The following is a 17791-nucleotide window of genomic DNA, read 5'->3' as shown; positions in this document are numbered from 1 at the left end:
GGCGAGCTTTGTGACGAAGTGTGCGACGCGACGCGTTTGATTGGAAGCGCCCGGTTTTGTGGGGTAGTTTCGGATGCATCTCGGCCCGAGAGGGGCACGGGCCAACTTTCAAACTCGCCCTTTCGAATATTTACTTTCTTCCGGTTTGGGCAAAGAGAGAAAAAGAGACTTGGAAACTCCCAACTCAAATCGGCCGTCTTGTTCTATCTAGCAACGTCGCGGACCGAACGATGAGGCATGGAAACGCACAATTTAGACACCGCCTCGGACTATCTTAACAAGTTACTGCTTGCCCGTGGGCTTCTCAGGAATGGCAAACCCATCGATTTCGCCGAGCCGACAAGGGCATCGGATGGCGCCGATGGTACCATGACCCGGGTCATTAATCTGATTCACGACCTAATAATAAGAAGAGATGTGCGTTTCTTTTTGCACTTAACCTATTCTCCGGCTATTCTCCTCCGGAACTAACGCGCCATTTCAGCGAGAAGCCGAACAACACGAGAATCTGGCCAGTATGATTCGGAATCTCCGGAATACAGAAGCGAAACAAACTGTTGAGATTGTACGTTCGGAATCATGCTTTCACAAGCTTCATGCTAACGTTTATTTGCCGATGGCTAGGAACGTCTAGAGGCCAAGGTGCAAGAGCAAGGCCGCTCTCTCGCGCTCACCGAAGGACAGGAACGGGTCTTCAAGGCCAACCTTCGAAACGCAGAGGGAACGATACGAAAGTTGAAAGAACAAGTCCAGCGGATGAAGTCTACTATCCAGCAGATACGAGCCCAATACACCACCGATATCCGAAAGCGTGATCTCGAGATACAGAAGCTGAAGACTCGCGTGACCGAGCGGACTCGCGGTAAGAAAGACGGGCCAGGAGTCACAACGGTTACCATCATACCCCCGCCGAAGCCCACTATTTCTCGGCAGAAGTCCAGCGAAGGTGGAGAAGGGGTGGATACTCCGGGATATAGTCTTAAGGAAGAAACAACGGAGTTTCTCACCCAGCTCTGTCAAAACTTGAGCGACGAAAACGATGCTTTGATACGCCTGGTGCAAGACACCATAAAGACCTTGAAGGAGCTGCAGGGCTTGAGCGAAGCAGGTGCAAACGATAGCACTATGGGTCCAGATTCCCTCGAGCCAGAATCGGACCCGCTAGTCGGACCGATGCCCCCATATGAAACCCTCTCACAAGAGATGTCCTACGTGCTTGACCAATTAAGAGCACTCTTGACGAATCCGTCGTTTGTTTCTCTCGAGGAAGTCGAGATCAGGGATAACGAGATATCCCGTCTGCGGGATGGCTGGGAGAAGATGGAAGCAAGATGGAAGGAGGCCGTGGGAATGATGGACAACTGGCATAAGCGTATGGCATGTGGTGGTGATGGCGTCAATATAGATGAACTGAAGCGGGGGATGAAGCTGGGGTCTAGCGCTGACCATGGTGTCGCCCACCGAGTGCCAGACACGCACGGATCGGATGGCAGGGGGAACTCGCGATGAGCGACTTCGGAGGAGGCATCCATGGATGCCTGGACTGCGTGATGGCCAGCGCAATTGTAAGTCAACGAGGAGGAGGAGGAATGGTTCGAGTGGCGCAATCGACCCACTCATGAACTGCTTCCTTGAACTTTCGATGCACGAGGTGTGTGTTGATGTCTTGGAGATCCTTCTTACATCGATATTCCTAACCATTTTTCATTTGGCTTTTTAGTTTTGCCAAAGTGACTCCAAAGACTCAGACCCAGTCCTCCAACGACAAAACCCAACAATGTCGTCAACTTTACAGCTGCCAACAAAAAAAACAAATTTTGGCAGTCGACATCTGATGCGGGTTTTGCGAAGACTTTGATTCTAATAATGCTTGTTCTACAGGGCCCGACCTTTGAGTCAATGGTCGCCACTCGCTCTCCCAGCCGTGTGCTGTGACACAACATCGGTTGGGGATTCAAAACACAACCAAACTGGTCCATGGATACGGAGTAGATAGTTGCCATTCACGACTAAAGAGGTGGGAAATATTTGCAGCATTGATTTCTGTTTTGCTTTTTCGATGGCCAGTATCCCAATCTGACCTCCGGGCTGCATCATGAATTTTGTCCCCCTTCCCTGGAAGAGATATATGAAAACCCCCCCCTTTTTCCCCTGCCTTGGTATTCCGCAGAAATGCAGAGCAGGTCCTTATGCTTCCCTCTCCCCGACCCGAATTGCATGTACAGTATATAAATTTGGATCTTGAGATGAGACTTGCAGTCGATTTGCGCGAAAATCCCTCCCCCTCCCCCCCCAACAAATAACCGTATTTTCAATCTGATACCCTAGATATAGTTATTATCTCCTAAGAATTGAAGTAATGTCTACAATGGTTTTAGTTCTCCCCAACAGCTTTCTAGCCTAGCCGGCCATATCACAACGCATTATTAGTTACCATCGCCTGGATGGTGCAAAGTATGATTAGCAGCCGATGCTTCACCCAAAAGCTAGAATAGTAAACATTCTGGTACTGCGTAATATTCCCTTCCTTTTTTTTTTTTTTTTCCTCCCCATTATCCCTTTTTTCTCACAAGTATCTCCCCGGGATCCAGCCCAAAGTATTCATACACATAAGTAAAACGGAACGCTCAAACCAGAGAAAAAGAGAAAAAGACAAGAAGAGAACGAAAGCAACCAAATGCCGATGTTATCGCTAAACAAAAATGCCGATAGCTGCAAGGAGATAATATTTTTTTCTTTTTTTGGTCTTTTTTCAAACTAGAAAGTAGATCAAGGAACAAGAAAAAAGAAAATATTTTCCTGCATTAAATTAAATTTCTTTTCTCATACCCCGTATCTCGTACATCATTTGAAACATTAAAAAAAAGGCAAAGAAAAAGAAAAGAAAGAAAAAAAGAAGGAGAAGAGAAGAGAAGAGAAGAGAGAGAGAAGAGACAGGGCGAGTAAACCCACACACACACATCGAGAAACGGCGATCTAGCGCGAAAGGAGATTGGGAAGAGTCAGTGCGTGCGTGAGAGGGGTGTGCATCCAGTGCTTAGTCCTCCCTCCACCCTTTTTATGTCCGGTACAAAGAGTGGGAAAGGAAGTAGGCGATATGGGGCTCCAGGTAGGGACTCGTAAATGAAGATATTGGGACGTGAAAGGAAACAAGGGGGAAGTCGGCATCGGGCGTCGGGCGTGCAGTCAGCTGAGTCAAAGCGCTGGCAGTGTATGGGGAGAAATATCCAGTTCGATGATATCCCGAGAGAAGAGCGTAGATAGCTTCTTTTTCTTTTCTAAAAAAGAAAAAAAAAAAAAAAAAAAAAAAATTATGGTTTTTCGTTATTATCTGGATTCGATCGGAGTGTCGTGAGTCGTGATGCACGACGAAAACGTGTTCTCGATCAACAGGGGCGACACCTCGGAGTCAGGGGGGCAAGAACGCCCTGCATCCTTGCCAATGGTTCCGAGAGGGTCCGGGGCGAATTAGTTAGCGTCGTAAATCGGCGCCGTCCACCCTTGTTCCATCAAGGACCATGTGCCTCATCCATGCATTACATTCCATTTTGTTTCCATCAATTCTCCAAAGTCCCATGCAATTTCTCAATGCTGTAGAACCATGATCAGATACCGGGTGCCATTACCGGAATGGGCCCTTCATACTCTGATATTCGAAATCCGACCGACCACGTCCCTCCATCGTCCTGACGGCGTGGGGCCGCCCTGCTGAATGCCTGGGACATGCGTATCCCACCAATACCACTTTTTCCTGAACGACATGCCCCCTCTGGCCGTAGGCCGTACACGGATCGACTGCGTGTTTGTGGTATAGACAGCGGCACACGGAGTACACCTCGATGAGTTGATAGCACATTTTAGCGGCAGATCACGAAACCGACGAAAAACGAAGACGAGCGAGCGAATGGTGGGAACAATGGGTTGGGGGAATAAAATAAGGTTTCTTTTTCTGAGTGTAGACCGTGATGCCGATGTCTTCGATTCAAGTGCAATCAATGTCAAAATGGAATGGGGGAGAGACGGGAAGGAATACTAGGTGACGGGTCGGGCTGGGTATGATAAGACAATTATATTAAGATCAATGAGGGCGGTTTGCTTTGTTATAGCCAGACAAGCAAACAAGAAGAGTGAGTGCCTCCCGCAGCAAGCAAGGAGAGCACGCCAACGGAAAAGAATTAAGGTGAAAAATAAACAAAATAAAAAAGAACGCTCAGACGAAACGCCGGTCTAATTTATTTTGGAAATGAAGGTCGGTGGTGGAAAAAGAAAGCCGCTTGAGAGAGAAGGATGGATATAAGGTGCAAAGCGAACGGGGCCAGTGGTATATATAGCAGGACTAGAGGCAATAGGAGCGGAATCAAGCACGAGTCATAGTTTTGGCCGTTATTTTTTAGACCTCCCAAGGCAGTTGAGGAGTGGGGCTATGGGAGCCTAAGGGGACAAGGAGGTCCAGGGCCCTATAGGTGGGGAGACCTAAGAAAAAAATGGCACGAGGGTTCTAAATCGGGAACAGAGCTGGGGAGGAATAGGCAAATAAGGCCAGAGAAAAGGAAAAAAAGGAAAAAAAGAGAGCAACCAAACAATGAGTGCGTCCCGTCGTTTGTGAACAGCATCCAGCTCGGGCAATGGAGTGGAACGATGCAACTCGAGGTGGGCATTACCCGGGGACACAAGTGTGCTGAAGATCAGGCGGGGGGAAATTCTCAAGCAGCGGACATGACCGAAACTCTGTGCGGTTCAAGCTTGAGCGGGAAAAAAAAAAAAAAAAAAAAAAAAAAAGAAGAGAGAGCAGGCGTGGGCCCGCGGGAGGGATGGAGGTCGGCCCAGTGTGGCCTAGAGCGATCCAAGAAGCCGGGCTGGACAGCTTCAAGTCCAGGAACCCGAGGAACAGAAATATGCCGTACGAAGGGAACACAATTGAGCCACCAACTCGTAACTATAGCCGATGGCGTGTGGGTTCTTTGGTTCTGGGGGGAAGCCAGACACATATCAACGGCCACGAGGCCCAGGCAGCCTGTCATTGGTGGAGGCACCAGGGAACATGGCACTTTGAGCTGCAGAATCCGAGAGACAAAGATAGGCAGACAAAAGTGACTGACCGACACGCACACAAACACACACACAGAGAGAGAGAGAGAGAGAGAGTTCAGCGGTGGAGATCGCCAGCCAGCGATGGGGCTGGGCATCCAGCGGAAAAGAGGCTGGTGCTCGCTCAGCTCTGGTGGTGGCCCTGCATGGCGGAGCCTTGGCGCAATCCGTCACCGCTGGCCGCTGCGATGCTGCAGTTGCGCTGGGCCATGACCAGTCGATGTCCCCAATGGCGCGGCGAACTCGGCCTGCATATCGCGGACCGTGGGGGCCTGCTGCAATTGACCGGCGACGGGGTCTCAGAATGTGATGCATCGCAATTGTTGTCGACGACGAACGACGATTTGTGCGATTCCAACGGACGTCATTACTAAGCCTTCTTTAGTTGGAACTTTGCCCTGGCGCACTAAAACACTTTGGCAACGAAACTAGCGAAGCCCCGGGGAAAACCTTAGCGCAGTGATTGACGGCCGTGAGTTGCGATTAGCCGAGTTTGCCACACAGCGGAGGAGTTGGGGTTCGCAACCGCTGGCACGTCACATCCACAAGGCCCAGTTTATCCCGATGTCGTCGCTAGAAGATCCCTGGACAATATCACTGGATCCCCCGGCTGAGTTAACCGCCTGAGGTTTTGTCCCGATGCTGAATAAACCCTACGCTGCTCTGATTGGTTGCCCTATCCCACCGACCGGCACTGCTTGCGATCTCAACGCGGCCTGCCTTGGGCTTTGGGGGAGTTGATTACGAAATACAGAGTAATTGATTCATCAAATTCTGCCTTTTACACCGCCGGTAGAACCTTGTGACCGACCTGCATGTCTGTATGCAGATACTCCGTACGGAGTACACGGGGGGCAAAAAAAAGAGAGATGCCGATTCCAGCAGAAAATAGCTCGATGCTCTCCTTTGCCAAGGCAGGCGGCCGACTCCACGGCCCAAGGCCAGGATCGGTCAGCCTTACCGTTTCCTTTCTTTCCCCTCCCCCCCACCCCGGCCAAGCATGAAGCGGTTTGGCGAGCGGGTAGCTACCAACAATACATACATAGTTACTCCGTACACCGCATACCATACTCCGTACTTCGTAGTTACTCCTGTACGATTCCAGAGCAATGGAATCCGGCCACCGTTCCAGCTTCTAAAAATACGATGGGCGGGAGGAGGAGGAGGCCATTTGACGGCCAGTTTCCAGCGGCCTGTCACCGCGTGCTCCGACCAGTGGCCGGGGTTGCGGCGCAGTCAGCCCTATCGTGTTCGTGCCACAACCCCCTGCTGTGGCGGAGGAGACGGATCGGGAAAGAAACGAAAAAAGGCTTGGCCACGACTTTCCAAAACCTTCGCTGTCCTTCCCCCCACCCACCCGCACACACACACAAAAACAAACAAACACACGTAGGGCCCCACAGGACGGTCATGTGCTGACGAATACAAAGAGAAAGACGTAAGTTACTCCGTAGAAGAAGGAGCGAGAAACTACGGAGTACTAAGTACAACTGGCAGGAAGGAACGGGGCCTTTTTGGGCTCCTTCCCCAGCGAGTTGCAACCGTGCATTCAGTGGCTGGAGTCGGCTAATTCCGTGGTGACGGGTCGTATATTAATAATAACTCGTGGCTTGTTAGTTAGTTAGCCTACGGAGCGGAGGCGAGTTCGAGTCTTACCAAAGAGCTTCTTCAGACCTCCAGAGAGAGCAGCCGGACCTGGAATCTCCCTGCAGATAGGCTATCAGCTAGGCAGTCAGTCAGGAAGTGACAGCACCAACAGCACTTGGGTTGATTAGTGTGACAAGAATAGAATCCTGCAACTCCCATTCATTCTTCAGAATCTGCCTTTCTACCAAGCCCGAGAACGCCTGTCCGTCTCAGGAGCAGTCCTTGCATAAGCTTTCATGTACCTGACCCCTACTGAGCTGAAACAGGGCTTCCACGCCCGCCAATCAGGTACTCGAATGTTGAAGGGGGAGGGGGGGCATCAAAACGGTCTCCCGATATAAACATGCAAGCTACCCGGTCGTTTGTTGTTGTTTTTTTTGCCACCGCACCTTGCTGTTCATCTGTTTGGAGCGAGGAATCTTGGTGAGTCATGAGTCTTTCTATTTTGTTACTGGGGTTTCTTTCTGTTGGGGAAAGGGAATCTGCAAGCTAAAACTTGTCTGAACACCCAAGAGAATGGTTGGGGGAAGAAGCCCGAAGGAAAGTGGTTTGGAATGTAAAGACGACTGGATCCCATCCCCGACCTCTCAATCCATCCCACGCAGGGTTCCCCCATAGACCATGCATATTGTACAGTACATACAACGCCATCTTAGGGATCAACACCGGGTCATCTCATTGCAAAAAGAACGAACAAAAAAAGAAAAGAAGAGAAAACCACTTCTTCACATTGCATAATCATTCAACGCCCCAAAGGCCAAACCCCTGGCCAGCTGCAGCCGTAGAGTGCTCAGAATCTCCTCCCCCTTCACATCGCTCCTCACCACCTCCCGCCAATCCCACCCCCTCTTCACGCCTGCATTCCCGCCACTTCCAGGTCTTCCGACCAGCACCCCAGAATCCATCGTGCCCCGCGACCGCGTGTCCAGCACCTCGCTTCCGATAAGCGAAAAGCCGCTGAACGATCCTGACAGGGATGAGACCGACTTGCGAAGCAAGTTTGTGGGCGAGTGCGACCGCGAGTGGACGGGAGATGTCTGCGCCGTGCTGGTGCTATCGTTGAGGTTGCGATGTTGCGCCAGCGCGGACTGGAGGCACTCTTCGCACTGGTCGTAGACGCGGGATGTCACGGTCTGCAGGTCCTCGATGGCCGCGAGGATGATGCGCAGTTGGTCCAGCGTGAAGAATTGGTTTGGATCTGCTGTTGAGTGGGTAACATCATCGTGTTAGAAGGTCTGTATCAAGGGAAAAGGAAAATAAAAGGTACTAAAAAAAAAAAAAAAAAAAAAAAAAAAGAGAAAAAAAGAGAGGGAGAGAGAAAGAAAAATGGAGACGCACGCTTAATGAGTGCAAGTGACTCTCCCAGTAACACCATCAGTCCATCAACTTGCACGGCAGTTTTCCGATCCTGATCGTATAGTCCGCCGTAAATACTGTCCGCAGCGCTGCCGATTACTGCCGTCAAAGCTTGGGCAGCCGCCCTCTTCCTCGCCAACGGACGATGCTTCGGCTTCTGCCCTGCCTCTAGATTGACCTCTTCGTCGCGAATATCGTAGTAATTCCGTAGCGTTGCGTAGCCGCTGAAATAAAACTGAAGCATGGCCGCGCCTTCGCTGTCGACGGATGCGATCGCTGCCAGAGCGGCACGGGGTTCGTCGAGAAGAGATCGGAGTTGTGAGTCGAGCTCGGATCTAGGAGGGTATGCGGTGGACTGGACGAGACACAGAGATATAAGCAGGTCGACGACATTCTTGATTTTCTGTGAACAATGCGCCCGTGCGTAGCAGAATAAGGCGGTTCCGTATTCTTGCGAGGTTTGGGCAATCTTGTCGCCGTATCGCTAGAAAACTGTCAATCAAATATAAACAAGGCTAGCATTACTAGTTAGCCTTACCTCAGAAATCTTGCGTCCTTCCTCATTGTAACCAAGTTCCGTGCAGAGCAGAACAAGCCGGTCCATCTTATCCGAAGAATCAATCACTACACGGTCAAGCAGCTCATTGACCTTCGTTTTCATGAGTTCCTGGTCGTCAAGACGGCTCATGATTTCCAGTGACAGCTCCCACCCATCCCTGGCACTCGAAGGTCCATCAAGCCGGCCTCGATCAAATATTCCCGACGAATAATTTACCAGAATGTCGTCTTTCCGGAGCTTCTGATCCGGCTGTCCGTAGCTCAGAACCATAAGATCGTTTTCATTCAGGCCCGGCATAGGTTCAGATCCCGCAGATGCGGCCAGCCATCCTCCAAAACTAGCGACCTCGGCTGTAGCGGCGGCGATGGGCAGAGACCAAGTCTGTGTCAACCGGAGCAGTCCTTCAACGTTCCCTTCGAACAAGGAAGCAAGACCGACTTCACAGGGATTCATCGAGTTGATTCGGAACCCATCCTTGCCCAAGGTATCGGTGACACAGGTAAATGTGTAATCGAGGCGTCGCAGGTATGCCTCTTCGGTATTTATGTCGACAGATCGCGGAGATTGCGACCTTTTGGCTGCGAGGCGGGTCGAACTTCCGTTTTCTAGCGTGATATCGCTGTCATCATCGCCGTTCCACCACGCCGTGAGGGAAACAGTTGCTTCGACCCAGTCATCCGAATACTTTAAGATCGAAGCGACATCGCCCAGTATGATATTATAAAGCGCCTTGAGATGTTGATAGATTTGCCAGGGAATCTTGCTTTCCGCCATGCGAGCGCTCTGGCTGAATGACGAAACACTGGATCGGAAGCTTAAGAGACCAAAATGGGAGGCCTCAAAGGCCTGGCTGTTCCCCATCTCGTCACGGTTCGAACCCTCTGCTAGATCCTCGAGCTCCAGAAGAGCAGAGGCGATCTGCTTTCGATATACACTCCATTCCATCCCCTTGATATCCCAATCGTCGCTCTGCACCCCCGGGCAAGCTCGAAGGTTGTGGAGTGTTTTATTCACACACTGCTGGATCGTTTGAAGCTGTCTGCCCTGATACCCGGGTTCGCTGCTCCCTTCCTCCATAGCCGTTCGAGCGTAAGTGAAATCAGCAGCTTCTAACAGTTGCATAACGATAGGAAAGTCTGCACGGAGCAGTGCGGCTAGGGTAATATTCCAGAATGTTGGAGAGGCCGTTGGGTTTGGTTGTTGTCTCTTCAGAGCATCAAGTCGACTTGCTTGAGGGGAATGGTACTGGTTGAGCCAATCAAACAGGACCTTTGGAATCGGTGACTTGGACTTGGGCTGTTGCGCAGAAATAGCAGGTCGGAACGGAGATCGAAATAGTTGCGAATTTCGGCTAGTGAATTGGCGTTGGAAGGCAGGAGGGTGGTGAAGCTGGAGGAGCAATGAGCTCAGGAAGCTGGCTTTCACTATACCCGACGACTGTTCTCCAGGACCAACACATCCGTTCTCGTAGCTGGCTGGACCGGATTCATCTGAATACTTTTTCCAGAGGCTGGCAAGGTCTTCACAAACTTCCGACAAGGTATTTTCCACAATCTCGTCATCAGCTTCCCGCTCCCTTACCCGATCGTACATTCGGCTCACAATGTCCTCCATGTCGAGTAAAAAGCCACTCGGTTCGTCGACGGTGGCCACAGATTTTCTGGACGCAATATCACGCGCGATTCCACGAAACGCAGATGGTTGTTTTTTTGTCTGAACGGTGCTAGAGGGCAGAGGTTGGACCCAAGTCTCGTCTAGCTTGGCTCGTTTCGCATTCATCGGGTTCGAATATACCATCGACTTCCGGGTATTACCAGTGAAACGGCCATTAATAGGTGCAAACATAGAAGGTAAAGGTGCATCGTCTTCTTCCATGTCCGTCGCACCGGTGTTTGTGTTTTCCATTTGCTCTTCTTCATCGCTCTTCCCGTCGTCGTCATCGAACGGAGTAAAGCTGTGCGAAAGCTTCGATCTGGGTATGTTCCTCCCACTTCCAATTCCCCGGAAGAGATTGCTCGGCGGTGCTTTTGTTTGGCGAGAGTTGAAGCTAGGGATGGGCGCATTTCGCGATTGCGACAGGGAGAAATTCGAAGAATTCGTAGAGAAGGACAGCAGGTCTTCCGTACCCTGAGAATTCACAGAGCTACCGAGGATGGAGGAAGGAGGAGGATTTCCTGCGGGCGTGAATGATCCTGCGGACGAGGGAGGGTGTCCGAAAGGTGTTGAAGAAAATGCGCTTGAGCCGAAGTCTGAGGACTTTGCGGGTGTCGAAGGCGGATCTGAGTCCTCATAAGGGCCCCCTGTAAACGCCATGGTGTTGGAGGCAATGAGTGTTCAATTGGTACAAAGCCCTCTGGTCACTGGCGCTCTCCTTTCGCCGTGAGAGCCGGCCGCATTGTTATTTTGGCGCGTTTGGATCAGCCTTCGAGTGTTGGCCCGAGCTTCAACCTCGATCGGATAAACTACGGGCCGTCAGAAAGATCACGTGGATAGATAATTAGGTAATGATCCTGGTGATGCTTGGCGTCAAGCTATCTATGTAGTGCGGGCGAATACGAGGAATTGCTCCTTGCGGACGGGACCTCCAGCGGTCAGAACCGCAAATCATTTTGACAGTCGATTGGTGTCGAGCATGGAGAATGCCCCCCAGTGGCCAGTTGCGATACCTTTTCCTCGGACATTTGAACAGAACTGCTGATCCCTCGTTGCCACGCCACCACATGTAACTAGTTCATCATTCAAGGCTGACTCTTGTCGAGCTCCAGCAAGTCCCTCACGCTATATTTAAAGCTGAGCCCTAGCTCCAGGAGAGTAGCAGAATGTTTTAGAATTGCATCTTCAGTTTCTGGTCCAAGTCCACAAGCTGCATCACAAAGATATATTCTGCAGTGTTATAAAAAAGTGAAAACTTTTCAGCTTTTGGAAATGTCTCCTAATTCCCCTTCAACCGACCTGCCTTTCACAGATACTTCGCAAATCTTCCATCTCTACCTGACAAAGTCGAACACCAATTGGAATCTGACACTGGCGGATAAAACGCCGCTCTACTACGTTCGAACATTGGTCTTCACCTTTGGAAGACCAGAGATAACCCTCCATGCAGGAGACACACGCAATGGGGATGTTGTTGCTGTGTCCAACTTTCTGAAACTCTCTTCCAAATCCAAACTCGGTCTTGGAGACCCCGACAACGTTGGAGAGATGGTCTGGGAGGACCTGACGAAAGAGAGCAGGGACCACTCTCGATACCGGTTCGAGATGACCGTACCGTCTGGCTCTGGCTTTGAAAGGAAAGGCTTTCTTTGGAAACGAACCTCGTCCGTAGGAGTTGATGGCTCAAAACCTTCTGTGCTCAGCGCGAGAAATTTCAAGTTCGTCGACGAGCAGACGGAGGAGGTCCTGGGTGCTTATACAAACAATGGACTTAAGAGCATCAAGAAGCAGGGCAAGTTCCAGCTTAATACGAGTTACGGAAAGGATTTTGAAACGATGTTTCTGCTCTCCGGCCTGACGATCTTGGAGCGTACCATTCGCCGGGAGGCAGCACGACACAGCGGGGGCGGCGGAGCCTAAGAACACAGAACATCCCACCCGAACAGAACCGATCCCGAATGCGCCATCAATCGATCTCATGTTTACATCTGCAAACACGTATGCTTTAATGGCTGGATCATTGGTGTGCCGGCTCCCCAACGTTGATATCTCGGTGGTGTCAAGAAATTGGCTGTATGAGATGGATAATATATTGATGTGCCCGCCTTATCGGCTCATTTTGCTTCTCGACACCCTTTCTATTCTCACTGTTTTCTTTTATTTTCTTTTCCTTTTATTTTTTTTTTCCCTTCGTCTCCGGAGTTGCGATATATTTCTGCTCTATACCCATTGCTTATTCATTGATTTCTTCTCACCCCCTGAATGTGGGCTGGTCAAGGCTTCCTGACGAGGCTGCAATTAACTTCATATTTGTGGACTGTTTCCAACGCTGAGAGCAGCTTCCCCAGTATCTACATGCTTCTGTTCTATGGAAGTCTGCTATTTCGATGCCGATATTTACACATATATAGAATCTTTTTATACCAATTCATTCGACTTGTCCCGCTCGTTTACATCTTCTTCACCTTCTAAGAAAACATGCAGTACCAAATGATCATGGTATCTCTGGCCTTTTTTTTGGGTCGGATACGTTTTCTCGACAGTGGGTTGGCGCGTTTCCGTAGTTGCTCAATGGCGGAGATTAATGGCGGAACTGGGACAGCAGGGGATCAAGGTGGGTTTCCTGGTGAGCGCACCCAGGAGTATTACGTCGTTGACGCTATGACGATAGTCCTCTCGTCTCCATCGGTTCAAATTCCAAGGCAATCCGATTGGGCCAAGTGTCCCAAGGTAAGAGGATGACTATGCGATAGCTACGAAAACATGGCGTAGAAGCCTCTGAGTCGCGGGGCTGATTCCTGGTTTGGAACACAAACAGGACTGTGCAGGATACACTGACGGGGTGCGGACCGCCTCCTGCGGCGGTACCGGCACTATCTACAGTCGTCGGAGTGCAGAGGCCTACTGCCATAGCGGAAACAGCAAATGCTGGAAATGCTACTGGCCTTGCCTATGTATCGTCCCCCGGGAGAGAGCGTCGAAGGAAACTTCACATGAGGCCGCAGACACAAATACGACACGACGGCTGGAACTCACGCCGTATTCGGCTTCCAAACCCATTCATTCGTACACTGATTCCTCTATTCTGATCAATGGAAAGATTTTGTTGGTTAGTATATGTATCAGGATCTTATTCTGGGGGCCCCCTTTTGCGTTCATTCATGAATTACGATTTGGCCTGGATTGCATATGCTACTTTTTTGTTTACAGGTGCAATGAGCGGTGCAGCTACCCCCCGTGTCTACTCTTTATTTTCGTAAAATTTTCTATTTTGGTGCTTCGGGTAGAAGGTCTTTTTCCAGACTATGACTTATAGCTTCGCTACGCCTTCAGGCGAATTAACCAAGACATATCGGTATCGTGCTTTCCCTGCGTCCATGTCCACTAAGGCATTATTCACATCATCCATACTCCTCTCTTGGATCCATGGCAGAACTTTCTTCTGAGCCGCCAAGTCAAGCATTTGTCGAATTTCATCGGGAGAACCAAGCTGGGATCCCGCAATGACGGTGCCCTTTGTAATCATTGGCCCAACATTGAAGGACGGAAAACGTTCCTCTGGTGCTCCGACCTGGATAAACTGTCCATTACGTTTGAGCAACCTGAGATACTGTGCGAGCGGGACGTTGCCCGACGACACGGTGCTGATGATAAAGTGAAGAGAATTCGCGTTTCTCTTAGCCCAATCCTTATCCTCATCTGTGGCGATGAAGTGGTCCGCGCCCAGCCCGTTCAAAGCGTCTGATCTTTTTGATTTGCTACGCGAGATCGCCACGACGCGATCACATCCCATGGCTTTAGCGAAAAGTAGGCCCATATGGCCCAATCCGCCGATACCAATGATACCCACAGACTTGCCCGGACCCGCACCATTCCTTAGCAAAGGCGAGAATACGGTAATTCCACCACACAGAAGCGGTGCAGCTACCGCGCTAGACAATGCGTCGGGGATCCTGAAGACGAAGTAAGCCGGACCTCGCCAGTATCGCGCATATCCGCCGTATGACTTGCTTCCGTCGGGGAACTTGCCGTTGTACGTCCCCGTCCTGCGCGGACAGTAGTGCTCGAGCCCGGACACGCATTCTTCACAGTCCGGTTTCAGGCAGGAATTGCACTGTGCGCCGACGCCGACGCGGTCGCCGACCCTGAGATCCTTGGACGGCGAGGAGAGCGTGTTCACGGCGGATCCTACGCGCACGACGTGGCCGACTATCTCGTGGCCGACGACGCAGGGGTAGTTTGTTGGGCCCCAGCCTGAGCGGAGAGTGTGGATGTCGGAGCCGCAGATGCCGCAGTGGGTGATCTTGATGTCCACGTCGAATGGAGTAAAGGGCTTGGGTTTGAAGGTGGTGAAGGTCAGAGGGGATGTTGCTGAATGGCCGACCCAGCCTTCGAAGGCTGTGGGTGGTTCATTGTTGCTCATCTTGTTCAGCTGAAAACGGAATTTCTTGAGCCTGCTACCCTTTTTGATCCGTTGAGCAATTGTCTTAAGGAGAGGAAAAAAAAAAAAAAAAAAAAAAAAAAAAAAAAAAAAAAATGAAAAGTGACTACCCTCAAAGGTTCATCGACCTATATACAACAAAAACATATGCATAGAGTGGATATTGCGAGAAATAGGCCAAAACAGATAAGTTCATGAACCCAGGGACATGGCAGTCCAAAGCTCTGATGAGAGCGAAACAGATCCTTTTCGCTCGCCTCCACGTTCCGAGGCATCAGGAGCCGAAGCCGACGGGGTGGGGAAGAGCCGCGAACCGCGGAGAGAAGGTTTCGGAACGAAGCCACATGTTAAGCGCGATAGACGCGGGTTGGTGGCTGGTGGCCGATCCGATGAAGCAAAAAGAGGTTCTCCCGATACTGAATTTGCCTTGGACACAAGTTGATATATAGCTTTGGTCATTAATTTACATCAAGGCATAAAGAACCATTATTTACAAATTGAGGGTGTTTACCCAGGTAAAAAGAATGCCTGGAGCGAAACACATTTACCCACCATCGCAATTCCACACAAGAAGCGGATTGCTGATCCAACTTTCAATGCAAAAAGAAATAACCAGGGGCTGTTTCGTCTGTAGCAATTTGTGAATACCCCAAAAAGTGAATGAAAGCAGTAAACCTCAACGTTTTTTTGTTTGTTTTTTGTTTCTTTTTGCTGGGCATTGTACCTATAACAGCTCATACTGAAGCGCATTGAAACCCAATCATATAGACAATGTGGTTTGGGAGTCAAAAGAAAATACAATTAAAGCAAGAAACATCTCTCATATATCATCAACTTGTCCTCCTTTCATCAATCATTAAAGCGCTGATGCTTAAATTTTTTTTTTTTTCCCCTTTTTCCTTCACCCACTCGCGATCGGCCGAGCACAATGACGGCGTTGCCGATGCGTGGGTGACGCTTTCATTCTCATGTATAAAGCGACTGGACGTAGAATACAATTTAGACGTGTCGCCTGTTGAAGGGCAGCCGAGTTGGTCGATTTAGACTGTTGTTTTTGCAGGCAGTGCGATGGCTGTTTCGCACTTTCAAACCGCATGCCAGCAAAGCACGGCGGGGGGTTTAAAAGCCTAGCAGGTACTTCCACCGCTCAGTTGACAAGATGGTCGAACCAGGCTGGTTCGAGTACAATGGAAGGACACTCCAAAAAACGCTCCCATTAACCTGGTCAACTGTGTTGCCCCTTTTTTATTAAATCTCAAAGACTTCGTTGTTGCTGTCGGCCACTTTGATTTGGACAAGCATATGGACCCGAACAGGTGAGACGCCTTGAGCCTATACCTTTTTGGCCAACTTTGTAGGATATCCCAAACATAAAGCCAGAAAGGTACGCTATTCAACCCAAACATGCTGAGCGAAGGGTTCTACACTCCTTCCGGGGTTGACACCACAGTGCAAAGGCCGGGTTGCTCTGAAACTCGGTCGATTCCGGGGATAATTTCATCTTTTGCTCCATGGACTGAAAGCAATTCAACGGCGGATGCGGATGTTCTGGCGAAGGAGCTGAGGTCGTGCATACTCATATTCCTCATCAGAGTCAGAGCTGCACGAGTCGAAGTCAGAGCCAGATGAATCGCAGGGAGAAGAACCGCCGCATCGCTTGCCTCCACAGTGGATCCGGACACGCTCCTTTGAAGAGGTGATCGCGTACAGTTGGCAGCTGCATGAAGAGCTGGAGTCACTGAAGGAAGAGATCGACGATGGAGAGGTGCTGCCACCGCGGAGAGATGAGCTGAAGGCTGATGATGGGCTGGAAGAGATATCGGAATCCGAGTCGGAGAGATCGGCAGCCTGGAATCGAGCATTGAGGGCATCCATAGCTCGCTGGGTGACGTGGGAGCTCTCGCAGAAGCGGCGAGACTCGTAAGGCTTGGAGGGCTTTGGGTGCTGAATTCTCGACGGGGAGAGAGCACGGCCTCGTGCAACCTCGCTGCTGGGCGCACTGGTGCGCGAAGACGACTTCTGGCCCATGTTGGCGGGAACATCGAGAATATTCAAGGTACGCTTGGTTGTGCGCTCGACGGTGGATTCACAGTCTGGGTCGTGATAGACATGATAGCCGTCCAAGATGTACTTGAAAACGAATTAGTATTCCATTTTTGATTCCGCGAGTAGAGAAAAAAGGACCGCGCAAACTCACATAGTACCAGTAGCGCTGGCCGGGCTTCAGCATGGACGACTGAAAGCGGAATTTTCCAGCCCAGGAAGCGGACTTGCCGCCGCTGGAGGTCTTTGAGAGTGGGAGTTGACCACGGTAACCGTCCCAGGAACCGAGCAGGTGGACGGTCTTGACTTTGCCGGGAGTGTCGAGAGTGAAGTTAAGCTGCAGAGCGGCCATATTGCAGGATTGCTAGTTGGAAATTCTTGAATAGAGGGATATTCCGGAAAGCAATGCAATAAAACTTTGACAATTGAAGTATAAACTTCCCCAGGGATAGAGATAGAGGATAGGATATTAAAAGAAAGTGTAATTAAGATAGTTAAAAAAAAAAAAAAAAAAAAAAAAAAAAAAAAAAAAATTATAAGTATTAAATAGAAAAAAAAAAAGATAGTGTGTAGGAAAACGGACTATTGTGTGACGCGGACAGACGGCGGATGAAGTCGAAGGATCAGCTACCAGAGCGTGTTGTCCTTCTGCGGCGAGTAACACAAGTTGTCGTGACGGGGGTGGGTAGAGAAAGTACTTGAAGGGCGACGAGAGCAAGACGAGCTATCGGGTTGTTGATGTCGAACCGGCGACAAGGAAGAACGGCGTGAGAAACAATTAAGAGCCGAAGTAACCGGTACTTCGTGGTTGTTTTGACAGAAACAATTTACGGCGTGCACTTGCTTGTTTTGGTGTTTTGTTTTGAGGCTTCGGCTCTTGATTATCACGGCAATAGCTCGCTTGGAGAGGGAAGTACAGACCAGCTGAACGCGGAAAGGGGGGAAAGGGGGCAAAAAAAAAAAAAAAACAAAAAAAGGGGGAAAGAACTGAATTGGGAGGGAAG

The 17791-nt window shown here is 50.2% G+C and overlaps 8 protein-coding genes across 8 annotated transcripts; 4 read left to right on the top strand and 4 right to left on the bottom strand.

The window, feature by feature from the left end:
* Positions 1 to 188: 188 nt before the first annotated feature.
* On the top strand, positions 189 to 1713 carry CIMG_07805 (NIMA interactive protein). Its single transcript, XM_001240641.2, has 3 exons — positions 189 to 417; positions 485 to 565; positions 625 to 1713. The coding sequence occupies exons 1-3, from the start codon at positions 238 to 240 to the stop codon at positions 1507 to 1509; spliced, it is 1146 nt and encodes a 381-aa protein (XP_001240642.2). The 5' UTR covers positions 189 to 237; the 3' UTR covers positions 1510 to 1713.
* A 1759-nt stretch (positions 1714 to 3472) lies between these two features.
* On the bottom strand, positions 3473 to 3856 carry CIMG_07806 (uncharacterized protein; the record flags this gene model as incomplete). Its single annotated transcript, XM_001240642.1, has 2 exons — positions 3473 to 3591; positions 3646 to 3856. 2 exons carry the CDS (start codon positions 3854 to 3856, stop codon positions 3473 to 3475), a joined length of 330 nt encoding a protein of 109 aa, XP_001240643.1.
* Positions 3857 to 4895: 1039 nt separating this feature from the next.
* On the top strand, positions 4896 to 5398 carry CIMG_07807 (uncharacterized protein; the record flags this gene model as incomplete). The annotated part of the gene is made up of 2 exons (XM_001240643.2): positions 4896 to 5090; positions 5126 to 5398. The coding sequence occupies 2 exons, from the start codon at positions 4896 to 4898 to the stop codon at positions 5396 to 5398; spliced, it is 468 nt and encodes a 155-aa protein (XP_001240644.2).
* Positions 5399 to 7255: 1857 nt separating this feature from the next.
* CIMG_07808 (nuclear pore complex subunit Nup85) lies at positions 7256 to 11036 on the bottom strand. Its single transcript, XM_001240644.2, has 3 exons — positions 8630 to 11036; positions 8074 to 8575; positions 7256 to 7936 (listed from the first exon to the last, which is right to left on the bottom strand). The coding sequence occupies exons 1-3, from the start codon at positions 10961 to 10963 to the stop codon at positions 7461 to 7463; spliced, it is 3312 nt and encodes a 1103-aa protein (XP_001240645.2). The 5' UTR covers positions 10964 to 11036; the 3' UTR covers positions 7256 to 7460.
* Positions 11037 to 11521: 485 nt separating this feature from the next.
* Positions 11522 to 12767, top strand: CIMG_07809 (uncharacterized protein). Its single transcript, XM_001240645.2, has one exon. The coding sequence runs from the start codon at positions 11576 to 11578 to the stop codon at positions 12221 to 12223; it is 648 nt and encodes a 215-aa protein (XP_001240646.1). The 5' UTR covers positions 11522 to 11575; the 3' UTR covers positions 12224 to 12767.
* A 107-nt stretch (positions 12768 to 12874) lies between these two features.
* On the top strand, positions 12875 to 13392 carry CIMG_12022 (uncharacterized protein; the record flags this gene model as incomplete). The annotated part of the gene is made up of 2 exons (XM_012358539.1): positions 12875 to 13033; positions 13132 to 13392. The coding sequence occupies 2 exons, from the start codon at positions 12875 to 12877 to the stop codon at positions 13390 to 13392; spliced, it is 420 nt and encodes a 139-aa protein (XP_012213962.1).
* A 162-nt stretch (positions 13393 to 13554) lies between these two features.
* CIMG_07810 (alcohol dehydrogenase) lies at positions 13555 to 14726 on the bottom strand (the record flags this gene model as incomplete). Its single annotated transcript, XM_001240646.2, has 1 exon — positions 13555 to 14726. One exon carries the CDS (start codon positions 14724 to 14726, stop codon positions 13614 to 13616), a length of 1113 nt encoding a protein of 370 aa, XP_001240647.1. The 3' UTR covers positions 13555 to 13613.
* A 415-nt stretch (positions 14727 to 15141) lies between these two features.
* Positions 15142 to 17308, bottom strand: CIMG_07811 (uncharacterized protein). Its single transcript, XM_001240647.2, has 2 exons — positions 16942 to 17308; positions 15142 to 16874 (listed from the first exon to the last, which is right to left on the bottom strand). Exons 1-2 carry the CDS (start codon positions 17137 to 17139, stop codon positions 16272 to 16274), a joined length of 801 nt encoding a protein of 266 aa, XP_001240648.1. The 5' UTR covers positions 17140 to 17308; the 3' UTR covers positions 15142 to 16271.
* Positions 17309 to 17791: the final 483 nt, after the last annotated feature.

The sequence above is a fragment of the Coccidioides immitis genome (assembly GCF_000149335.2).
Source record: "Coccidioides immitis RS genomic scaffold supercont3.3, whole genome shotgun sequence".
In the NCBI taxonomy this organism is placed as follows: domain Eukaryota; kingdom Fungi; phylum Ascomycota; class Eurotiomycetes; order Onygenales; family Onygenaceae; genus Coccidioides; species Coccidioides immitis.
The sequence above is the reverse complement of the archived record's forward strand: the minus strand, read 5'-3'. Positions and strand labels throughout refer to the sequence as shown.